The sequence below is a fragment of the Danio aesculapii genome, chromosome 17, assembly GCF_903798145.1.
Source record: "Danio aesculapii chromosome 17, fDanAes4.1, whole genome shotgun sequence".
Lineage (NCBI taxonomy): Eukaryota > Metazoa > Chordata > Actinopteri > Cypriniformes > Danionidae > Danio > Danio aesculapii.
Window position 1 is genome coordinate 43,040,660 of NC_079451.1, and position 16,880 is coordinate 43,057,539.

At 38.8% G+C, this 16,880-nt stretch overlaps 1 protein-coding gene across 1 annotated transcript; it reads left to right on the plus strand.

The window, feature by feature from the left end:
* Nucleotides 1-1,934: 1,934 nt before the first annotated feature.
* On the plus strand, nucleotides 1,935-14,512 carry cfl2 (cofilin 2 (muscle)). The gene is made up of 4 exons (XM_056476991.1): nucleotides 1,935-2,043; nucleotides 4,940-5,247; nucleotides 7,963-8,039; nucleotides 11,283-14,512. The coding sequence occupies exons 1-4, from the start codon at nucleotides 2,041-2,043 to the stop codon at nucleotides 11,393-11,395; spliced, it is 501 nt and encodes a 166-aa protein (XP_056332966.1). The 5' UTR covers nucleotides 1,935-2,040; the 3' UTR covers nucleotides 11,396-14,512.
* Nucleotides 14,513-16,880: the final 2,368 nt, after the last annotated feature.

Sequence of the window (16,880 nt, forward strand, 5' to 3'; positions counted from 1 at the left end):
TACACCTGTCCAACTGCTCGTTAATGCAAATTTCTAATCCGCCAATCACATGGCAGCAACTCATTTAGTCATGTAGACATGGTCAAGACGATCTGCTGCAGGTCAAACTGAGCATCAGAATGGGGAAGAAAGGTGATGTAAGTGACTTTGAATGTGGAATGGTTGTTGGTGCCAGACAGGCTGGTCTGAGTATTTCAGAAACTGCTGATCTACTGGGATTTTCACGCACAACCATCTTGAGGGTTTACAGAGAATGGTCTGAAAAAGAGAAAATATCCAGTGAGTGGCTGTTCTGTGGGCGCAAATGCCTTTTTGATGTCAAAGGAGAATGGCCAGAGCATCTCTGAACGCACATTTCGAACCTTGAGGCAGATGGGCTACAGCAGCAGAAGACCACACCGGGTGCCACTTCTGTCAGCTAAGAACAGGAAACTGAGGCTACAATTCACACAGGCTCACCAAAATTAGACAATAGAAGATTGGAAAAACGTTGCCTGGTCACAGTCACCAGAACTCAATCCAATGGAGCAGCTTTGGGATGTGGTGGAATGCGAGATTCACATCATGGATGTGCAGCCGACAAATCTGCAGCAACTGTGTGAAGCTATCATGTCAGTATGGACCAAAATCTCTGAGGAATATTTCCAGTACCTTGTTGAATCTATGTCACGAAGGATTAAGGCAGTTCTGAGAGCAAAAGAGGGTCCAACCGGGTACTAGTAAGATGTACCTTTTATAAAGTGGCCGATGAGTGTATTAAATAGGGCTTGACAGTAACACTCCTCAAATGCTGTATTATTTCAGTAGTGGCGGGTTAGACAGTCATTCCTACTAGCCAATATAATTTTTTAATTGTAGTTTTCTTAAAAGTCATGTCAAATGAATTGAGTTTGTAAATCAAACACAATAAAAGTTCTCTTGCTAAACACCTGAATTGTGTTCACTTGACCTGTAGTAGTAGCCTACTATGTCTTATGAGTACCATTGAATGCATCTGGTTGACAATAGATGTCCAACAAATAAATAGTTGTTACAAAGATTAGGCCTTGTCCTAGACCTTCATTTATGTTACCAGGCAGAATCACAGAAGAACCAAAACAAATAGGCCTACATCTTGATCTAATTTTTAAGTTTGCTACTTCTGCACTTTTTGTCTTATTGAGATAATCCCCTTTTCATTCTTTCCTTCCTTTCTTCATTTTTAAATTCTAATTAAACTAAAAGTAACTCTCATTACATTTTTATTAACTCAAATATTATTACTTAATTTAAGTAATGTCTTTACTCGTTAGAAAGGTAATTTTATTACCCAACTCGCGGTTCCCCAACACTGATTAACTACTGCTGCATACAAATAATTTATGCAAAAAGTACAAAAGTTAAATAACATTAAAATAAGTTGCAGTACCATAGAAGTTTAATAAAACAAATTGATTTTTTTACAAAGGGCTGAATAATAATACACGATCAATTGTTATCTGTATCACATTTTTTAAATCCATTTTCCTTGCCAACTGCCTTAAACACAGTGAATGACAGTGCATTTATGCCCCGTCAACCCTTTACTGCGGCTGTGCCGTTCTCTCTCTCTCTCTCTCTCTCTCTCTCTCTCTCTCTCTCTCTCTCTCTCTCTCTCTCTCTCTCTCTCTCTCACACACACACAGACACACAAACACAATTAAATTCAGTTGAAACCTAATTTAATGGGGCGACAAATGTTACACATGTATCGCCAAATCATGAGTAATGTTTACACTGAATAGAACATATTGAAACAAATTACATAGTAGTGTTAAAAAGTAATAATAACAACAACAACTAAATAAAAATAACAAAACAATAATAGTAAACAGAATATTTAACAATCTAAATTAATTTATCACAATCTAGAATTCGGTGTGTAAGTGCGTGCGCGTGCATGTGTGCGTGCGTCTCTCTCTCTTTCTCTCCTCCCTCTCTCTCTCACCGTCTCGGCTGTTCACATTCCCAGATAGAAGTACCAAGAAAATAACGGTTCATTGATTCATCGCATCGGACAGCATGGTAAGCCAGTCTTTTCCCTCACACATTTAATTTTTAATTCATATCAGACGTCGTCGCGCTATTTTGAAACTCTTTCTGTCAAACTTTTGATCGGCAACTGTCACGTTTTGAGCTCCAGGCAGGATCTGTAATGCGGCGCTGTGGCGCTATAGCGGGAATCTTCATTATACGCGCTCAGGCTGAAGAAAAACACCGCGTTATTTGACCATAAGTCTATTTCGTGGTCAGTGAAATCAGTTTTATTTTTATTATAAATCTTTATATCTCAGGCCTGTGTCCCGAGGCGGCCATGTTAAGCTAATTTTAGCCGGTGCTTTAATCACTGTGAGCGCGCGTCTCTCCAACTTTTCCTCACAGGCACTGGAGAAATAAATGTGAGTAAATTGATGGACACAAACGCGTGTAATCAGATCGAAATGGGCTGTTTCATGCTGTGAAATGACTGTTGTGTGTCCTGGGGAGTGAATTAGGCTACTTATTCGTGATTCAATAGGATTTAGTGGGCATAGTGTGTGTGAGAGAGACTCGGAGCTCCGCACCAGCTGCTCATTGCAGGTTTGTGCGCATGCGCCGTGAGTTTGCTCATTAACTACTACACACTTACTAGTACTTTTGATACTTGTAGTAGTTTACAGTGTGTGTTTATTAAATATTGAACAGATAAATTAATGCTTAAGAATTAGATATATCTATTCAGTACTTCTCTAACTTGCTAAATTGTTTTAGCACGTATATTTATAGGATTTAGTGGCTATTGTTTTTTTTTATTATGAAGTTGTTAATACAAAAAAAATTATTGTAAAAAGTAGAGAAAACATGCTGCTTTCATTCATTGAATAAATTTGAGTTAAATAGGTTTTTTGTCAAGTACTAGTTGATATCTGCTTGGCAGGACTATATATAGGACTGCTAAAGACACAAAACAAGTGGCACACTGAAAAATATGAATTTCTCAGCATTTATGTTTTATTTTCTAAATCTTTTCTAAACATTCTTAAATCAAGAATTGGTTTTAGTGTCTAATTAATAAGATATGTTTATTATTTAAACCTAAGATCTAATTTCAGATTTTTTTTCTTACACTATTGGCAACTTTATCTTGTGCTTAAAATTGTGTTACTTAATTAAAAAAAGTATATATATTTATATTTAATATTTTAAATAATTTATTTATTGTTTATTAATCTTTAACTATTAAGTACAATATGATTAAGTTAATTATGTCTAGCTAATATCTATAGGTAAATCGCATACTTATGCACTATTCTACGCCATTTTGGAGTATAAATAGTGTAAGTAGAGCATTCACACTGAAAACTTTTAAAAGAACAGGTGCACTTTAAATACCCGAATGATGCACTTATTTAACCCTATTTAAGCTTTCAGGCACTGACATTAGCTGACTTTATTTATTTTGGAGTGTAAAAGCAAAATTCTCCTACGAGAGTGATTATACAGCCTCTCGATGGTGAATGCGGTTATGCTCATGGCAGGTATTATTTGGTAATTTGGTCGTTTATTTTCATCGAGGAAACGGTTAGAATTTTCGCTTTTTAAAAAAACGTTATTGTTCCATCTGGGACGACACTACATTCATATACCATGCTGTTAAGTGTGTAAGTGCATTAAGTGTACAGTGTGCCACTAGGGACAAAGCTTATATTGTTTTTTGGTAGACATGTTTTTTTATTTAATTATTATTTTTATTAAGAAAGCAACATTTAGTCTTATAAAAAGTAAATAAGAATGAATATCCAGCCTGATTTCACGAGGTAGCATAACTATTTTACGTTTGATCGATTTAGTGGCTACTTCGTACGAATTCAGTCATACGAAAATGTACAAATATAAAAAGGAGGTGTGGCACCAAACCCCACCCCTAAACCCAATCATCATTGGGGGATAAGCAAATCATATTAAAGACTTGTAGGCCTTTAAATTCTCTCTTTTAAAATCACTTGGAGTTTCAGTGAGAGTTGTATATTTGGGGCTGGATGCTAGGCCATTTCGTCTTAAACAATATCCATTGGGAGGGTGATATCGCAAATGGATCTATCAGATGAGCGCAGCTGATTTTAACATTAATTTTGCCAAATCACTGTGCTTATCACTGGGTGACAAGCTGTTACAATACACTGAAAGCCTTATGTAAATAATATATACAATATCTAATCAATATAACTTGTTTCTAAGACAACAACAAACTCAGTACCGCATCGGATGTCATTCCCTCGCTGTAAATGCTAGCGCTCCCGTTTTTTTTCTGCAACCTCGCTGAGCGTGCATCCTGAATGTTTACAAACATGGTAATTCGTCTATATATTGCGATCGTGATTTTCAAAAGTATTATATCGCTTTGTAAACGCTTATCATTACCATTTGTTGAGTCTCCCCATACAGTTTGATAGAGTCCTTGGACCCGGAAGCCGCTTTGCGTGACGTCGCACTTAACAAGCGGATAATACAGTTAATAATTACAATACCAGACTTAAAAAAGAAGGTATGTTGTTGATGTTCTTTCTGAGCAAGCAGTTTGGACAGCCTACAGCAGGGGTGCCCAAACACGGTCCTGGAGGGCCAGTGTCCTGCAAAGTTTAGCTAATCAAGCTCATACTAGGCTTTCTAAAAACATCCGTGTAGGTGTGTTCAGGCAAGTTGGACACCGGCCCTCCGGGACTGAATTTGGGCACCCCTGGCCTATAGTAATGTTTAGACCAAATGTTTTGACTGGATGAACTTTTCTTGGTCCTACACCTTCCACAGAATATTAAAATACATATAAATACATTTGGGCCACTTCATTTAATGATTGCTATCAGGATGTGAATAGACTTTAAACCTGAAAACAATCACCATATTGCTTGTAAACCTGCAATCGTCTTTTTCTCAATCGCAGGCCTCTGGTGTCACAGTCAGTGATGAAGTCATTAAAGTCTTCAATGATATGAAGGTCCGGAAATCCTCGTCTTCAGATGAGGTGAAAAAGCGCAAAAAGGCAGTGTTGTTCTGCCTTAGTGACGACAAGAAGAAGATCATCGTGGAGGAGGGCAGGCAGATTTTAGTTGGAGACATTGGAGACAGTGTTGACGATCCCTACGCCTGCTTCGTGAAGCTCCTTCCTCTCAATGACTGCAGATACGGCTTATATGATGCCACTTATGAAACCAAAGAATCCAAGAAAGAAGACTTGGTATTTATATTTTGGTATGTAATGGGTCGGTTACTGTAGTTGTAAAAGCATGTGCAGTTGAAGTCAGAATGATTTTGCCCTCCTGTGAATTTTCTTTTTCAGATATTTCCCAAATGATATTTAACAGAGCAAGGCATTTTTCACAGTATTTCCTATTATATTTTTTCCTCTGGAGAAAAACTTATTTGTTTTATTTTGGCCAGAATGAAATGTTTAATATTTTGAAAAATTATTTTAAGGTCAATATTATTAATTGCCCTATTAATTAATTAAAACTAATTACTCTAACTTGCCTAATTGCGGAGACCCGGAAGGGACGTGATGGTGGGCCATATTTGCCAGCATTCTCCCGTTTTATACCGTTCTATCCCACTATCCCGTTATCACCCGATCATTAAATATTTTCCCATATTTCTGATATATTTTTAATTTTAAAGGCACGCTGAAATGAATATAAAAATGTCTGCTTTCACTTTCTTTCCATAAAAGCTGTGCGTCGATCATCGCCCTTCATATGCAACCTCTGAATCAGTGAATGCATGTATGAGCGCTGACTGACGAACGCGATCCATATGATAAACTGATCCCAGATCTGTACACATCATTAAAGAGGAGCTAAAGTGCAGGACACTTTGGGATTCAGGTGTGTGTTCAAACAGACAAATACACTTAATATGTAGACATGTCCGTCCTGCATGTTTTATTTTAAACAGCTAATTTTCTCTTAAATGAGCATAAACAGTTACTAAAGTAATGGAATGCCTTTATTATAGATCTGTGCATTCTTAAAGCGACACCTCTGTTATCAAACTAACAAAACGAGAGATTCATTTGCTGCTCTTGCTTGATAACAGAGGTGTCACTTTAAATGGCGTGTACAGAAGCTGATCTGGGATCAGTTTATCATACGGAGCGTGGAAAGAAAGTGAATGCAGACATTTTTGTATTCATTTCAGCTTGCTTTCAAGATTAAAAATATATCAGAAATATGGGAAATACTTGATGATTGGATGATAGTGGGATAGGATGGTATAATACAGGAGAATCCGGGCAAAAACGGGAGGGTTGGCATGTATGAAGTGAACAGGAAGTGTTTGTGGAAAAACAGTTTTGCGAGGGAACACAAATTTTTTCAAATATGTTTTCCTATGACTGTTTTTTTTCTTCCAGCTATTTTTTCCCCACCATCACGTCCCTTCTGGGTCTCCGTACCTAAATAACCTAGTTAAGCCTTTAAATGTCACTTTAAGCTGTATAGAAGTGTCTTGAAAAATATCTAGTAAATCATGTACTGTCATCATGGCAAAGATAAAAAAGAAACAGTTATTAGAAATGAGATATTAAAAGTATTATATTTAGAAATGTGTTGAAAAATCTTCTATCTGTTAAACAGTAATTGGGGGAAAATATACAGGGGGCTAATAATTCAGAAGGGCTGATAAGTCTGACTTCAACTGTGCATATTAATGCATTATACATACATTTATTTACCCATTCATGTTTTTAACTTAGGCCTTTGTTTTTGCATTACATTATTTTTATTTTAGCTTGTATCCATCAATTAATTTCTTCATTTATTTAGAAAAGTACACTTATTTATTTTCAATTTTAATTATTTGTTTTGTTTTCCTTATAGCAACATATACAGTTGAAGTCAGAATTATTCGCCCCCCTTTTTATTTTTTTCCCCAATTTCTGTTTTACAGAGAGATTTTTCAGCACATTTCTAAACATAATAGTTTTATTAACGCATATCTAATAACTGATTTATTTGATCTTTGCCATGATGACAGTAAATAATATTTGACTAGATATTTTTCAAGACACTTCTAAACCGCTTCAAGTGACATTTAAAGGCTTAACTAGGTTAATTAGGGTAACTAGGCAGGTTAGGGTAATTAGGCAAGTTATTGTATAATGATGGTTTGTTCTGTAGAATATAGAGAAAAAAAATAGCTTAAAGGGGCTAATAATTTTGACCTTAAAAAAATAAAAAACGGCTTTTATTCTAGCAGAAATAAAATAAATAAGACTTTCTCCAGAAGAGAAAATAGTATCAGACATACTGTGAAAATTTCCTTGTTCTGTTAAAAATCATTTGGGAAATATTTAAAAAAAGAAGAAAAATTAATGGCAGGATAATAATTCTGATTTCAACTGTACATTTAATAAAAGATTGATATTCAAAAAACTGGGGTGATTTTTCCTCTCATTTTGCATCAAGCACTGATTGACAATCATTTCATATTTAAAGGTGTGCTCCACCCTGATATCATATTTTAAACTGTAGTTGATGTGCTTGAAGGCGTGTGATGCTTCTTTTGGTGACGTAGTGTGACGTGGAGTCGACCCACGAATCACAGCACATTATGTTAGCTGGCCAATCAGAGCCTCTTGAGAGCGGTCCTTTCAGAGGAACTAGGAAATATGACAATCATTTTCATGTTAGCTGAGTAGCTGTATATAATGAAAGATATATGAAAAAATAACGTGATTTTCTACAAATGAAGCTTGAGCACACATTGCTGTGCATCTTATAAACACAACCAAGCCATATAAACAAATACACTCTATACCACCCGCTTAATAACTCATTTTTTAAAGTATATCAGAATAATTTTCATCAATATAAAGGCTTCTATTAATAATGATAATAACCTGCGACTTTGTTTGGATTTTTTGTTTCATTTAGAAGTGAACATACTAACATTGTCTGTTTTTAATTATAGGGCCCCTGAAGGTGCGCCATTAAAAAGCAAGATGATTTATGCCAGCTCAAAAGATGCCATTAAGAAGAAGTTTACAGGTGAGTACTGTCATATTCACTATTAAATACTCATGTTGCAACCTCACAAGACATTTTATAGGTCTTTATAATTATTGTATTATTCTGTATTGTTTGTATGGTTCATAAAAAAACGCATGGGATGAAAAGCTGTTTAAATGCAAACTCAGAAACTACATTGAAAATACTGTGGTAAAATAAATGTTGATATTTTAAAGACATGGCGGGGAAAATGGAATTAAATGCAGTGCTACTGGTACAGTCTGAGACCCACTTCATATCGTATATCAATCAGGGTGTGAAGATCATTGATTTTTAAAGAAAACATCTTAAATTTTAGATTAGGGATTAGGATTTTTTTGCTTTCTACATGGAAGTAACGTCTAGATCTAGAATGCTGCTAGAATAATGCGTTGAGGTTGGAGGTGGGACATTTCACTGCTGAAATTCCCAACTGTTTCTGGAATGCTGCATGATTTCCAATCAGTGCGGATTTAGCATTAGCCTACTGTGCTACTGTGTATGTATTAGTTATACCCACAATGATGTCAGTAAAACTAAACAAAAAACATTGTAAATCCAATACTTAAGGCCCGTTCACACCGGGACGCTTTTTGCTCGCGTTTTCCGTCAACGTTTGAAGCCTCGTGACTATAAAGGGGGTCAGTGTGATTGTGTACACATACTTGCAAAACACCAGGCGCAAAAGCGTCATTTTTTAAGAAACGCCTCATGCTAGTTTTTTTGTTTTGACGGGCCGCGTTAAAACCTTCTTCACCAATCAGATTGGCACGTTTGTTCACGTGCACGGAGCTGCTGAAGTTACAGTAAACAGCACTTGGAGGCGCTCAAGTGGAAAACTGTCAATGCGAGCGCACATTGAAGAAGATGCCCAGAGGCGATATGAACGTGGAGCTGTTGATTGCACTGATGAACAATAATCATTTCTTCATCACTAGAGCTGAAGCTGCTACTTGAACCATCTGTGCTTCGAATCGCCAGTAACTTTAACAACAAGCGTTTCAACTTCCTGTCTCTGTTACGAGCAGGTGTCAGAAGCTTAAAGTTGTGTAGCGCTATGTAAAGGCTCGTACACACGGGCACGCTTTTCGTTTGCGTTTATCGTCAGCGTTTCTCGAGACGGGAATTCAAACCCAAGCAATTTTCACTGGCCGTCGAGCAGAGGAGTATGCAAAATCACTCCTTGACGTTAGATGGCGCTACACAACTTTAAGCTTCTGACACCTGGGGCGGAGAGCCGTGGGAATTGGATGAGGCCGGTGTCCTGACATTTTAGCCCACCCATCAGATTATGCTACCAACACTGTATTTGAATTGTCCTGAGGTTGATGTTAGGGATTAGGTAGGTTAGGATGATATTACAGCTTCATATCACACTACTTCACATTAAAATTTACACTGGTAGCAAAATTTGATAGGTAGCATATTGCATCATCAAAATAGCACCACCTACTTTTTGAATGGGAGGTAGGACAATCAGACAAGGTAGGACACTTCGACAGAACACCAATGCTTGAGTGATAATGTGAAGCACCTGTGTCGCGCACCGGCCCAGAGTCTCACAGAGGAGCTCTGGATAATAAAAGGAGGAAAGACAGCAGTGGAAGATGAGAGAGGACCAGGCCTGGATGTTTCTCGTCTTCCACTGCTGTCTCTCCTCCTTTTATAATCTAGAGCTCTCCCGTGTGACTCAAGGCCGATGCGCGACACAGGTGCTTCACATTATCACTCAAGTAGTAGCCTCATCATGTTCCCATGGCTTCCCATCGCTACAATTAAATGAACAACATAGTTTGACCACTTGTGTTTGTCAGAAAGAAAATTATTCAACCACCAAATATTTTTAAGTAGATAAATTTTGATTTAAACTGCATGATTTTATCGTCACAAATGCATATATTGATTTGTTTACATTTTATCTTGAGTTAATGAGTTTTATTGCTGTTTGGTTACATTTGAAATGTTGAATATTAAGTGTTATTTTATAAGCTACAAAACCCAATGGTTCTTGAGGTCTAAAGTAATAAACATGTAATAAAGACTGTTATCTGTGGTATGTATTCTACTGCAAATCGACGCTAAAAAAATTCAAATATTGCTGTAAATTTGAAGAAAACTTGCAGCAAAATCAGTGAGTTTAGGCTGCACAAATCTGAAAAATAGTCCACATAAAATCCAAGAGGGACTGAATGATTATGTAGAAAAAAAATGCAGAATTTAAAATCTATCTGTCTGTCTATCTGTGTATCTGTCTCTCTGTCTGTCTATCTATGTATCTGTCTGTCTGTCTGTCTATCTATGTATCTGTCTGTCTCTCTGTCTGTCTATCTATGTATCTGTCTGTCTGTCTGTCTGTCTGTCTATTTATGTTTCTGTCTGTCTGTCTGTCTCTCTGTCTGTCTATCTATGTTTCTGTCTGTCTGTCTGTCTATGTGTCTGTCTGTCTGTCTGTCTGTCTATTTATGTATCTGTCTGTCACTCTGTCTGTCTATCTAAGTTTCTGTCTGTCTGTCTGTCTATGTATCTGTCTGTCTGTCTGTCTGTCTATTTATGTATCTGTCTGTCACTCTGTCTGTCTATCTATGTGTCTGTCTGTCTATCTATGTTTCTGTCTGTCTGTCTGTCTATGTGTCTGTCTGTCTGTCTGTCTGTCTGTCTGTCTGTCTGTCTATGTGTCTGTCTGTCTGTCTGTCTATCTATGTATCTGTCTATATGTCTGTCTGTCTGTCTGTCTGTCTGTCTATCTATGTGTCTGTCTGTCTGTCTGTCTGTCTATTTATGTGTCTGTCTGTCTGTCTGTCTATCTATGTATCTGTCTGTCTGTCTGTCTGTCTGTCTGTCTGTCTGTCTGTCTATCTATCTATCTATCTATCTATCTATCTATCTATCTATCTATCTATCTATCTATCTATCTATCTATCTATCTATCTATCTATCTATCTGTCTATCTATCTGTCTATTTATCTATCTGTCTGTCTGTCTGTCTGTCTGAAATAAAACAAATAAGACTTTCACCAGAAGAAAAAATATTATAGGAATACTGTGAAAAATTTAGTTGCTCTGATAAGCATAATTTGGGAAATATTTGAAAAAGGAAATTCACAGGAGGGCTAATAATTTTGACTTCAACTGTATATCTTTACACACATTTACCTGAGTAAATCAATAGACTTAATGATGGCTAAATAACCTGGAAATAAATATGTATTGTGAAATCTAACGCAATCATGCTTCATCCTCCAGGTATCAAACACGAATGGCAGGTGAACGGTTTAGATGACATTCAGGACCGCTCGACTCTGGCAGAGAAGCTGGGAGGAAGTGTGGTGGTATCGCTGGAGGGAAGACCATTGTAGAGGGACCTGCCATGTGCCATCTGGATTCCACACGCTTTCATCTCAGCAGCTGTCTCTATCGTTTCATCCTGGAGGAATAGGCCTATAGTTTCTCTTTATTTCTTTTACTTTTCTTTTGATTTGTTTTTACGTTTAAACATTGAGATCTCATTAGCATACAGTCAGAATTATTAGCCCTACTGTATATTTTTCCCCCAATTTCTGTTTAACGCAAAGAAGATTTTTTTCAGCACATTTCTAAACATAATAGTTTTAATAAGTCATTTCTAATAACTGATTTATTTTATCTGGCGTCACTACGTGGGGAAAATGTAATGTGGGTATTTAAATAGCCCATTTATCGTGTAAAAGGCCCAAAGGACTTCACAATCATGAGGGGGGGTCTCGTGTGTAGATGTGTTGGCAGCCAAAGGACAACGGCTCCAGTGCGCTCTCTAAACACCAGCTATAGGGGGAGTGGAGAGATAGTGATAGAGTCAATTCAGTGGTTGGGAATGATTGGGAGGCCATGATGGATAAAGGGCCGAGAGGGAATTTGGGACACCGGGGTTACACCTGTACTCTTTACAAGAAGTGACATGGGGTTTTTACTGACCACAGAGAGTCAGGACCCCCCAACACTCCCTCTCACTCTTCACATTTTTACGCTAGAATCCCCCCCCCCCCCCCCACCCCAAACTCACTTTTGTCATTGAGAGCACACCCACCCCACACACCCTCGCTTTTCACTTTCGTTTACGACAACCCCTCGACCACCCCTCGTACGTGAGAATCACCCCCACTTCCCCCGATTCACTTTCGTCCGCGAGAACCCACACACCCCCGCTCTTCACTTTCATCTGCAATGACCCAAACCCCCCCCAAGACTATTCACTTTCGTCCGCGACAACCCCCCCACCCCCACCACTCCCCCCTCGCTCTTCATTTTCGTATGTGAGAATCACCTTCCCCCGATTCACTTTCGTCCGCGAGAACCCACACACCCCCGCTCTTCACTTTCATCTGCAATGACCCAACCCCCCCCCCCCCCCCCCCAGACTATTCACTTTCGTCCGCGACAAACCCCCACCCCCACCACTCCCCCCTCGCTCTTAACTTTCGTATGTGAGAATCACCTTCCCCCGATTCACTTTCGTCCGCGAGAACCCACACACTCCCGCTCTTCACTTTCATCTGCAATGACCCAAACCCCCCCCCAAGACTATTCACTTTCGTCCGCGACAAACCCCCACCACTCCCCCCTCGCTCTTAACTTTCGTATGTGAGAATCACCTTTCCCCGATTCACTTTCGTCCGCGAGAACCCACACACTCCCGCTCTTCACTTTCATCTGCAATGACCCAAACCAACCCAATATCCAAACAAACCCCCCCCCCAAGACTATTCATTTTTGTCCGCGACAAGCCCCCCACCATTCACCGCTCACTCTTCACGTTCATACACTAGAATTAACACCACTTTCGTCCGCGGGAATCCACCCACCGCAAACCCCTTGCTTCACTTTTATCCGCAACAACCCACCACCACCCCCAAGACTATTCACTTTCGTGCACGACAAACCCCCCCACCATTCCTCCTCGCTCTTCACTTTCGTACGTGAGAACACACACCCCCCAAAACCCACCCTATTCACATTTGTCCACGAGAACCCCTCCACCCCCCCTTTCAGTTTTGACCGCAAAGACCCACTACCCACACCCAAGACTATTCACTTTCGTATGCAAGAATCTCCAACACCAACCCCCTCTTTCACTTTCGTCCGTGAGAACCCATACACCCTCCTCTTCACATTCGTCCACAAAAACCCACCACCACCCCTTCCCCAAAAAAACTACTTACTTTCAACCGCGACAATCCCCCCACCACTCCTCCCTCATTCTTCACTTTCGCACACAAGAACCCCCCACCCCTGCTCTTCACTTTCATTCTCAACGACCCACCCCCAACTCCCCCTCCTCATTTTCGTTAGCGTCACCATCGAAATGTTGTCATAGGCCCCGTACCAGCTAGCGATGCCCCTGATAACTGTATATAATATTTGATTAGATATTTACTAGTATTCAGCTTAAAGTGACATTTAAAGGCTTAACTATGGTAATTAGGCAAGTTAGGGTAATTGGGCGAGTCATTGTGTAGTGATGGTTTGTTCTGTAGACAATCGGTAAAAAAACTAATAATATTGACCTTAAAATGGGTTTTAAAAAAAGTTTAATCCGGCCAAAATAAATGCAATTAGATTTTCTCCAGAAGAAAAAATATTATAGGAATTACTGTGAAAGTTTCCTTGCTCTGTTAAACATCATTTGGGAAATATTGGAAAAAATTCACAAGGAGAGCAAATAATTCTGACTTCAACTGTATGCAGAAAGTAAATCTACCAATTAGATTGGTCGCTTTTGTACGTCCCCTGTCTCCCTCTGCGCGTTTTTTTGCCAAACTCAGATGATCACATCTATTATATGATCAGCAGCAGCAGCTCAGTCTATATTTTATGATGTATTTACAGAGATATTTTATTATGCTGTACGTTAATGCCTCACAGCAGTGCATTAACCAGAGACAAGCACTTTACAAGTCTGAATCTATTTATTGAACTCTAATCTGGCGAACACGTAAACTCTATGCAGATAAACAAAGCACTTTTACACTAGCATTTGAAGGAGGACTTTGGGATTTCTGTCATACGTCAATTTCGGGATAGAAGTTACCACAGTTTTCATTCCTGTTACGCATATGGACACAAACAGACGGGTTCGAACTCTGCCATTGCAGCCTTTGATTCAAACACACACCGCAGATCGTCTGCTTGGAAAGTGTTTGTTTTATTTATTTTTTTGTTTTGTTTTTTGACACTACATGACAGCGGAAATACATTATTACATGTAAAGATGGCGGCCTGATGTGAAGCATTGTTTGTGAGATCGAGGAAGGGGCCACTTTGAAATAAAATCCTGTGGCAGAATTCTTGGATGGGTTTTCTTGGCTCGGTTGACTGCTGTGGTCGTTTCATCCGGGTGTCACTCCAGCGATGTGATATGTCTGACATGTGTTCGCTTTGCTCGTCAACATGACCCTCATTTGATGGAGCTTCTCAATTAAAGATATTTATGTTTGCCATTTTAGTTGGTCTGTTTCTGTTCTTCTATAGGTCGAGCGTTCTGTTATTGATCAAATGATTGATTGAGCATTTGTTTTTATCTCTTGCTCTAGAGTAGCTGTTGATTGATTGATCAATATTTTGTTCATTTGTTCTGTTGTTTAATCAATAGTATCTATTTGTATGTCTGTCTGTCGATCTGTCCATCTTTCCGTCCGTCTGTCTATCTATATCTGCCTGTCTGTCTATCTATCTATCTATCCATCCATCCATCCATCCATCCATCCATCCATCCATCCATCCATCCATCCATCCATCCATCCATCCATCCATCCATCCATCTATCCATCCATTTGTCGGTCTGTCTGTCTGTCTGTCTGTCTGTCTGTCAATCTGTCTGTTAAGCTGTCTGGGCGATCTACTTGTCCATCTGTCTGGTTATCTATCTACCCATCCATCCATCCGTCTGTCAATCTGTCTGTCTGTCCGTCCGTCTGTCTGTCTGTCTGTCTATCTGTCAATCTGTCTGGTCGATCTACTTGTCCATCCGTCTGGTTATCCATCTATCCATCCATCCATCCATCCATCCATCCATCCGTCTGTCTGTCTGTCAATCTGTCTGTCTGTCCGTTCGCCCGTGCGTATGTCCGTCCGTCTGTCTGTCTGTCAATCTGTTTGGTCGATTTCTGATCCATCCGTCTGGTTATCTATCTATTTATCCATCCATCCGTCTGTTTGTCTATCTATCTATCTATCTATCTATCTATCTATCTATCTATCTATCTATCTATCTATCTATCTATCTATCTATCTATCTATCTATATCTATCTATCTATCTATCTATCTATCTATCTATCTATCATCCATTTGTTGGTCTGTCTGTCTGTCAATCTGTCTGTTAAGCTGTCTGGTCAATCTACTTGTCCATCCGTCTGGTTATCTATCTATCTATCTATCTATCCATCCATCCATCCGTCTGTCTGTCTGTCTGTCTGTCTGTCTGTCTGTCTGTCTATCTATCTATCTGTCTGGTCGATCTACTTGTCCATCCGTCTGGTTATCTATCTATTTATCCATCCATCCGTCTGTTTGTCTATCTATCTATCTATCTATCTATCTATCTATCTATCTATCTATCTATCTATCTATCTATCTATCTATCTATCTATCTATCTATCTATCTATCTATCTATCTATCTATCTATCTATCTATCTATCTATCTATCTATCTATCTATCTATCTATCTATCTATCTATCTATCAGTCTGTCAGTCTGTCAGTCTGTCAATCTATCTGGTCGATCTACTTTTTTATCTATCTGGTTGTCCATCCATCCATCCATTCATCCATCCAACCAACCAACCAACCAACCAACCAACTCTGTCTGTCGATCTATCGACCTGTCTGTTTGTCTAGTCGTCGATAAATCAATTGTTCGTTAATTAATTCGTTCAAGTATAGAAGTGTAAAAACTTCAAGTCAAGACTTTTTTTGAAAATGCTCATTTTTTTGTTTGTCTTGACCAAATGTTCTGTTAATTAAATTATTAGTTGAGTTAATTAAATTAGTAGATTCATTGCGATTTGTTCAGATTCTTCCAAACTAATCAGATTAACTCACTAATGACAAAAATCGCATCTGTGGCAACCTCCTATCTGAATGAAGCTGAAATGAACAGCTCAGCCACCTTCACTTCTTCTTCTTCTTCTTCTTCTTCTTCTTCTTCTTCTTCTTCTTCTTCCTCTTCTTCTTTGGCCAGTGTTTTCTATAATCGAGCTCTTGCAGTAGATCTGGGCTTCAGGCCAGTGGCCGCTTTTCCCTTTGGAGAATTCGATCCGCAGGCAGTGAGCAATCCTCCGCTTCTCGGCGCTATTTATGGCCAGCATGCTTTTGTGTCTTGTCATCGGTGTCCACAAATGGCAAAACTGAACATGCTTCCAAACAGCTTCAAAAGGGACGCTGGTATAAAGAGGGTTTTCACTCTTCTGATATAAGGAAAGTCTCTGTTTTAGGGAGAAACTCAAGAAAGGCTGCTCCCAAATGCCTCTGATTTTAAAATACAATGTATGGTTTGTTATATTTTTAACCCATTGCATGAGTTCTGGACCATCTGTGCTGTAGATTGCTGGCTATGAACACTTGTCTACTCTTCACTGGGAACTTTCTAGTTAGTTGTGATAAAGCTAGTTCTTCATGCTTTAGGCACATTTTATGTGAGTGCAAATGGATATGACAGATTAGATTGGTTCATATAGTGTTATAAGTGATATTTGTTTTTATAAATGACAGATCAACTGGTTACAAGAGTTTTTTTATTTGTTAAGCACGAGAAGATCATCTGATGAGTATTGGTAACTCAGTTGTACTATTGCCTCACAACAAGAATG